The sequence below is a fragment of the Castanea sativa genome, chromosome 6, assembly GCF_040712315.1.
Source record: "Castanea sativa cultivar Marrone di Chiusa Pesio chromosome 6, ASM4071231v1".
NCBI lineage: Eukaryota > Viridiplantae > Streptophyta > Magnoliopsida > Fagales > Fagaceae > Castanea > Castanea sativa.
Window position 1 is genome coordinate 46,543,047 of NC_134018.1, and position 8,677 is coordinate 46,551,723.

The 8,677-nt window shown below is 37.8% G+C and overlaps 1 protein-coding gene across 2 annotated transcripts; it reads right to left on the bottom strand.

The window, feature by feature from the left end:
- Positions 1–477: 477 nt before the first annotated feature.
- On the bottom strand, positions 478–8,433 carry LOC142638887 (pumilio homolog 1-like). 2 transcript variants are annotated; one of them, XM_075812957.1, is made up of 10 exons: positions 7,456–8,433; positions 5,381–6,617; positions 5,062–5,263; positions 4,832–4,973; positions 4,576–4,683; positions 3,788–4,000; positions 3,574–3,684; positions 2,745–2,939; positions 1,312–1,486; positions 478–925 (listed from the first exon to the last, which is right to left on the bottom strand). In XM_075812957.1, the coding sequence occupies exons 1-10, from the start codon at positions 8,089–8,091 to the stop codon at positions 879–881; spliced, it is 3,066 nt and encodes a 1,021-aa protein (XP_075669072.1). In that variant the 5' UTR covers positions 8,092–8,433; the 3' UTR covers positions 478–878. The 2 variants fall into 2 exon arrangements, with proteins under 2 accessions (XP_075669072.1, XP_075669071.1); XM_075812956.1 differs by having other exon boundaries at positions 5,062–6,617.
- Between the last annotated feature and the right edge of the window lie 244 nt (positions 8,434–8,677).

Here is an 8,677-nt window from a genome sequence, read left to right on the forward strand (position 1 = left end):
AATTAAAAAGCAACTTGTGCACTCTAGGAACGTAAATGTAGCTCACCCACCACACCATATTTATGGGGTGAGAAGCATCATTTATAACCTGAAGGCCATTGACAACAACCTATTAAATGTTATAGTTGCCTTATGAATAATTTTTCCATTAATGGAAGAAAACTAGTACTACAAGGGTCTGCTGCATTCCAAGCAGCACCGGACAGTTTGCCTTGCATGCAACTACTGACATAAATTAATTAATTGAGTTAATTTATATCTCATTCACATTATGGAACCATAACATGGAGTATATCAAGAAGCAAATATTTCACATAAACAACCAATTCTGACAAAAAAGAAAGTCATGAACTGCCAGCTCTAATTAACAAGCCCCAACTCACCATTATTCAATCCACCCTATCATAACTAGCAATATATAAAATAGCACTGATGTTACAGATCAATAATTTTTAAGCATATGACTCAGCCATAAAGTGGATTGAAAAAGTTCTTTAAATAAAAGAAAATAAATAAATCCATACATAAGAAAATTTCTGGACTCTCCTAAACACAACGGCTCTCTCCGCCTGGTAACATTTTGTACAGTCACCGTTACAGATTCACTACCTCCTCCCTTTTTTACACCCTTAAAACTCGTGCACTAATTTTTATCTCCTCCAGGGGCATCAGGTTTGTTCACCATCTGAGCCTCAGCTAGCCTGATTCTAGGTATATCCTCAAACTAACAATGTACAGTTTTAAGTACAAGCAGCAATTTTATTTTCAGTCGGCTCCCATCTACCAGAATAGATAGATTGAGCCAATACTAGACATGAGAAAAAGAAGAAAGAGGGTGCTCATACTATCCTCAGTTAGCTGTACAAGAACTTCATTTCCTATGCCGTCGCAGTAGGATGTGGATTCATAATGCTAATCCTTCTTTCTGCAAAAAAAAAAAAAAATTAAGCACCCTGTTAGAAAGCTATTTACATGCTGGTTAAGCATTGAAGACTCAAGTATAAATAATATCAGTATAATCGTAACATAACTTCCCCTAGTCAATTCATAATAATTTAAGATTTAAAACCAACAAGGGGATATATCACAAAAAAAGTAAAATACTTTAACATATTCAAGTTCTCACAAATGCTAAATTTATTGACAAACAATAACATTTTACAATATTAGGTGTTAAAAATATCTACTGCATGAAAGTTTTACATAAAAGGTGATATTCTAGTCATCTTGTGTACAAGAAAATAGCCCAAAAATACGTCTATATATATATATATATATAGAGAGAGAGAGAGAGAGAGAGAGAGTAAAAACCTCCAGCTGCCACAAGTTTCTCTACACGTGCTACAATATGCTTCCCGTATGTATACTTCTTCAGAGCATTCAGATGGACCTTTATTCGATTAAGGATAAGTTCAAGTTGCTGGTCATCGCAAGTTTCCAACACCTTCTGTACAACATAGTTCGCAAACTGATCTTTCATCATCACCTAAATCCATAGAGACAGAAACCAAAAATCATTAGCAAATAAATTCCCTCACAGACCCATAGAATGGCCTAAAATGTTCAAACATGAAAACCTCAGGAATTGCTGATCTAGCAATCCAAATACCTGATTCACTTAAAAAAAGATTAGACAAAGCTACAAGAACACTTAAGATGAAGCTTTGGCGATGCCAAGGGAGACATCAAACACCTTTAATCTATACAATATATTAAAGTAGAAACTCAAATCCATACAATATATTAAAGTTGAAATTCAAATCTATACAATATATTAAAGTTGAAACTCAAATCTATACAATATATTAAAGTTGAAACTCAAATCTATACAATATATTAAAGTTGAAACTCAATAAAGATCCATTTTAGAATCTAATTTAACTTTAATTTTGTACCAAATGTCATTCCAATCAGAATTCAAATGTTCTAATTTTCTACCGTCCTTCCTATTTAAAATACTCCTAGCTCATTAAAACTACGTCTAACCCATTTTACTTCAAGCCCATTTAAAACTACTTCCAAAAACGAATCCAAATTTCTTTCTTAAACACATTATTAATTTAAATATAAACTTTAATGAGAATTTTACTACATTCTAAAAAGTGATTTCCTTTTCAATATATTTTCTTTTTAACTCACTCAATTTGTATGACTTATTTAAAAAAAGTAAAACATTAAATAAATTCATTACATCACAATAGCAAAAATTACCCACTTAGTATATTAGGACAACAATTTACTTTCTTTTTATTTTAACTAAAATGGAGCAACCAAGAATGAACAATTTACATAATCTACCAAATGTTTACAATGATTTTTCAAGAGTTGACAAAAATTCAAAACATGAGCTTTGATATTGTTAACTTAGATATGAACATTTGATATGTATTTTAGTGTATATTCTTAAATGCACCAATGTGTAGGTAGGAAGTTAATAACTAGTTTATACTAATAGAAACCTTCAATAATCTAAGGTTAACCATCCAATTGGCATTATTAGCCCCAAATCAAAAGGCACTTTCTGTTTCGGTACAGGGGTTTCTCATAATTTTAGAAGAAGATAGGGGTGGGGAGCCTGGGAAATGGGGAAGGGCAGGGTTCTGACACCAAACTATTCTATCTGCAGCGGAATAATAAGAGGCACTTATTTAAAAGGACTTGAGATTACTAAAGCAATCAGAAACCTCAACATGCTATGTAGTATATTTATTTAATGATAGGGATCAATTGTATGGTTAACAAACCTGAAGGGGCTCATTTTCATCAGTGGCACCAAGCATCTCGGTAACCAGGGCCTGGCGTTCAGCAGCAGTTCCAAAACTCAAGCACTTCTCTATAACATTGGAGGCAAACTTCTGCTGACTCATTTGAACTATCTGACCAGTTAATTTAGTAATTATGGATGAACGTTCATGTGGCTTTCCGTGCTCCAGCACATGCTGTAAAAATTTACAAAAGCAGTCAAAACACTTTGACAAAACAAGCGAGTTAAAGTAGAGAGCAATGGAAAAAACACATACAGTTATAATTTAAATTGCAACCCAAGAATAGAGGGCATGCATGTATCCATCAAGAGTAAATTGGAAGAAAGGAATAAGAGGGCCTTAATACACAGGCCAAATTGTAGCAAGCACATTAGGGGTGCCCACATTACTCTTTATAACAGGCAATAACATAGGTGAATAATTACGCCAAACAATAAAAGGTGCAGGTGGAGGTTGGTGGCGGTAGGGTGTTTGGAAGTAAACAAACCACGGAATGCACAATTCGGGAGGAAGTACCATTTCTCATGGGAGGAATATATGCCTTTTGTCCAAGGCAATTATAAATTATCACTTTAACACGCACGCACACATTATTTTCTTTATCCCTCCATTTAACTGAGGAATTTGAAAGGTAGGATAAGTCAAGGTCAAGGTCAAGGTAAGGAGACATGCAATTATTCATTTTAAGGAAGTCTAATGGTTTTGGAAACATTGAGAACTAGGAAACAGTGATATCAATAACCAACAATCGTGACCCATATTAGTCCAAATTGTAATGAGCAACAAGCTTCCAAGAAGTACAACAAACCTGAACAACATAATTCCCATATTGGTCTTGTGCCAACATGCAAACAGACAGCAAAATCTCATCCATCATTATTTGCTGTGTTTTAGGGTCATGGCAGTGCTCCAGGATTCTCTGTCATATGAAAGTGATACAACTTCAGCAATAAAATTCTTACATTTTTAATCACAAACACCCACTCCACTCCCCTCTCCATATAAAAACAGAGTTTCTTCACCTGTATGACACGACAACCATATGGATGGGTAGACAGCGTCACAACTTGATCATAAAATGTTGAAACAATAAAATGGATTGCATCTTCAGGTACACATTCAATGCACTTCTGGATGACATGGTTCCCATTCTGATCACGTACACAACGCATAACATGGCCATCCAGTTCCTTGACCATTTTAGTCTGCTGGTCCAGATCAACAACTTCAATAGCCTGAAGAGTAAAATCAAAGAATGTCAAGATTTAATGCAAGGTCAATATACCTGTACTTATACAATCAGCACTCAAACATAATTAAAGACATGTTCAAACATAAATGAACACATGTTCGCTAAAGAGAAAATTTGAAGGCTTTGTATTTTAAATACATAGATTCAGAATGATTTAACTGCTATCTCATTCTCTACAATTTGAAATAAAGAATGTTAGTGTAGTGACGCATCTAATTCAATATACAAAAACCTAAGTGCAGCCTAGAGAACTAAAATATCTCAATAGTGCAATCTGCTATTTAAAGTTAGATTAGAGAGATTCCTGCATGTGTCTATAACTCTTCAAAAAGGAATGTCTTATTCACCATTCTCAAACAGCAGGTTTGAGATGGTTTTCCCCAATAGCCAAAAAATATTATATAACACTTTTAAGCTTGTCTCGTCAACACATGTTGAAATAAGAAGGCAGAAGATACCACTATTGAAGATCATGCAAGAAAACACAAATAAGTAAATATGAAGGATGGGTTAACACAATGTAAAACTCTCATAAGTCAGGTCACTGAATGACGATACCTTCTGGATAACTCGACAGCCATACATTTGAAGGCTAAGGTTCAGCACGTGACCAGTGAGCTGGTCAGCCAGTTCTCTTATTTGGGAGGGAGTTCCATGCTCAAAAAACTGAACACAAAAGAAAAACTGTTAGCCATAAACAAATTTGATCCACGCAATTTCATCACCAGCACAAACCCCACGTGTTTCTACAAAATAAAAAACAATAGTACAGACTACTTGAAAATAAAAGGCAAAATAATTTTAAAAAAATTACCTTCTGAATAACATAATTACCAAATACATCAGTCATTAGGGAAAGAGCTTGGGGCATAATTTCATCGAAAACCATGTTTTTCTCCTCTGATGTGGCAGTCTCAAGTTTCTGTTGAATAAATCGACTCCCATACTGATCGGCACTGTTCAAGAAGGTATATAATGAAAGGGTCAAATTTTTGGAGGTCACCATTAGGTAACAGCCCAAAAAGTTTAACAAGCAGTAAATACCTGAACTCGACAACATGGCCTGCTATTTCTGAAAGCTCAAAACATTTAGTTTTATTGCTCTTAAACTCATCTAGTAAAGTGGATGCAAAAGTTTCGTCCAAGTTTCCACCAGCTTCCGAATGCCAAGCTCCCATGACACCCCCAGCTATATTTCTCATCCCAGGAAAACGCATGTTTCGCTCACTGTGCCTGACAGGACTACCTGGTCCAACAGGGGAGTTAGGGAGAAGAGCACCAGCCAATGGGCTTCCAGGATATGACATGCCAAGCCCCAATGCTGGATTTCCATAATAACCATGATTCAAGCTAGGAGATTTACCAAGGTAGGGAACACCAAACTGTGACTTTTGAGGTGAAAGCAATGCCCCCAGATAAGCTTTCTGGAGTTCAATTAAATCAAAGTACGAATTACCCATATCCCTATCTAGCGCCACATCGTTAAGGGCAGCAGCCTGTGCAGCAGCATACTCATTCGATCTCAAGTACTGAGGATATAATGGATCCATCAGCGGCACCTGAAGAGCAATCCCTGCAGTGTGATTTCTAACTCTGCTAAGATTCTGCAAATCAGCTCCTGCTGCCAACATATTTGGTCCTAAAGAGAAACCCCCTCCCAATACTCTGGAGTCCATCCCACTAACTCCCAATGCAGAGGCAGCAGCAGCATTTTCAAATAATGGCGGCAGACTACCACTGCCAAGCTGGCTACCCATCATGGATGGCGATGAGGGATTAATGGCATAGCCACTCAAGCCATAGTTTTGAAAGGAGGTATTCATACCATCCAAATTCTGATAGTGAGAAGGTGAACTTCCTCGGCCATTAAGAGTTGGTGTAGATGGTCCTTTCAAGTAAGAGTTAGCAGATGAAACGGCATTCTTTTGAAGTTCTACTTTCTCATCAGATTTTAAGAAAGAGTTGTTTAGATCCATCCTAGCCCCACTGCTATTTCCAATCATTGCGTATCCTTTGGCTGATTGAGGGCCAGATTGCAGATGAAAATGCCCTGATTCAGACTTGTTTAAGTATGAATGTTGTTTGATATGATTCAGATCACCCTGCAAATTGAATAGGTCACGGTGATCATCAATTTCATGTTGCATTTGTGACCTTGAATGGTTATCTTTTTCTTCCAAACCATTTGTTGACAGATTCATGCCAGACAAAGCAGCGACCAGATCAGTAGAGTCATTCAGACCAGGTGAGACACCATTGAATGAGTTTGATCCACTGATATTTCTTTTATCCATAGAGCTAGCCCTCCCAACAGGTGGAATTCGTGGACTAGGTGCCCTAGCCACAAGTTGAGGGTCAGGTGTGGTGCTTCTTGACAGCGAGGCACCTAGAGCAGAAGCATAAGTATGAGAAGCTGATGAACCAATATTTTGGGTGGCAGACATGCTCTGCTTATGTCCAGCAGAACGCAAAGCCTCCATAGATGCCAATTCATGTTGCAGATGAGCAAATTGGGACTCTGAAGTTTCAACACCATTATCGAATGCATTTCGGCTAGATGGGCGAGATGGTTGCCTAGAAACAGATGCATGTATATCCTCCTGCATCAAAAAACTAAACCATAAAGCCAGCAGCTTTAAGTGGGGCAAATCAAGCAGAAGTTTCAGCACATGCCAAGAATGTAGCATATACCGAAATCAACTAAAAGAACAACTAAAAGCAGACACATCATGTAAGACAAAGACCCACTTTTGATAAGATCATGATTTTAGGATACAGTATATCAGTATTAAACCCAATTGCAATGTTTTTTTTTACTTTGTTTCAAACTAGTGCAAGGACATTTTACTCTTCCAATGTGGCGCCTATCTAATTATGAACCAGTTGCTTGTCACCAGATCAAGGTTCAGAGATACCACCAACAATTTAGCTAAAGAACAGGGCCACTAGTATAGATAACACGAACAGGCACATTCTTCAACACATTGAGAGATTATGCAATTGATGAACCAACATGAGAGCAGATTGAAGTAAGCAAAACAAAGTAGTTACATAAAATATCTATATTGAAGTCGATGAGAAAGAAATTTTAATTTCTTTTAGGAGGATCAAATATCACTGCTGATCAGAAGGACCTAATATTGTCAAAACCAGGTACACATAGACCAACATGGAAAGCCACCAATAACACAACCATAGAGAGCATTTACAATCACACAAGTAACATAAAAATTACATCAATCACTCATTCTTCAACACAGGAGTTCAAAATGAACACAATGATTAACCCTGCCAAGCATAGAACAGAAAGAGAGACATGAACTCCAGGATATCAAATTCAGGCAACAAAAATCACATTCCAAATACATAAAGTATCTAGAACTCATGATCGTAGAAACCAAATTAAATCAAAACCATTAGAAGTCACAATAACTTCACCTGAATGATCTCTGCAATACTCTTCTGCCTAGTCCCTAGCCCCAACCCCGGCAAGCCAATCAACCCATCTCCACCCCACTCAGCTGCAGCACCCTTCCCATTCTCTTCACCTCCAAACCCCGGCTGCACTGAAAAAAGCGACCGATTCTCATTCCCATTACCACCTTCTTCACCACCTACTCTACTGACTTTTCTCCTATCACCAATCCCTCCGACCACCGAACCGGCCACGCCGCCGCCGCCACTCAACCGCTGCGCAAACCGCCTTTCCTCCTTGGAAAGAAGTGGAGGAGGCAGCCTCGGGTTCAGATTCACATTAGCATAGTAATAACTCACGTATGCCGGGTCAGCACGAAGCTCATCCTCACTCACAACCCCTTTCCCACCATTCTTCTTGAACCCCATCACCGCCGAGGCATCGAATAAACCCCCCACAGCACTCAGAGAGCCCTCCACAGTCGGTGGAGCCGACCCACTTCGGTACATACTGAGTTCTTTCTCTCTATCACTCAGCTCCTCTTGTTGCCGCCTTTGCTCCCTAATCAACAACCCCAAATCTTCGCTGTATTCACTGTTTTTAAGCACCGATCGCACCGAAACATCGGGTGCCATCTTTGAATAAGTATCAGTGACCATCACATATGAGAAAAAAAAAAAAAATCAAACAGACACTGAAACTGCTCAAAGTTTGAAACTTTGAGCTGGGAATCAGCTCAAGATAGTTAAAAATCAAATGGGTATGTTGCAAGAGCTTCAAAGACTTTGTCTTTTGTGCTGAAAATCACAAACCCATGTCTCAAAAATTTTGCAGAAACCCAAAAAAAAAAATCTGGGTTTAAGTTAAAGTTCGGATTTTTGGGTTGCAATTAAGTCAAAGAGATAGAGATCGGAGTGAGAGTACATAGTGAACATGATCGACAATGAGTTCCGCCATTTTCAGAGAGAGAAAAAGAGAGAGAAAAGAGGGAGACAGTGCAGTAGAGAAGAGAGTGGGGGGAGTGATAAGCACAAGCAGTGGAGTAATCTGAGACGTTGGATATAGTCTTCAACGGCTATGATCAATTCTAAGGGGATTTGTTCTTACAATAGGTCTTTTAGGGTTTTTTTTTTACTAGGATTATATATGTAAGCTGGGTTACTGTTTCTCAACAAAAAAAAAAGGTTGGGTTACTGTTTTTGGTTTGCTTTTGTTTTTTTGTTTTTTTTTTCAATAAAAAAATAC

Coding starts and splice junctions, on each gene's coding strand:
- LOC142638887 (XM_075812956.1), bottom strand. CDS start 8,091: ATGGTCACTGATACTTATTCAAAGATGGCACCCGATGTTTCGGTGCGA. Junction 6,618..7,455: donor GTATTGCAGAGATCATTCAG/GTGAAGTTATTG, acceptor TTTTTGATGCAG/GAGGATATACATGCATCTGT. Junction 2,940..3,573: donor ATGGGAATTATGTTGTTCAG/GTTTGTTGTACT, acceptor AAATTTTTACAG/CATGTGCTGGAGCACGGAAA.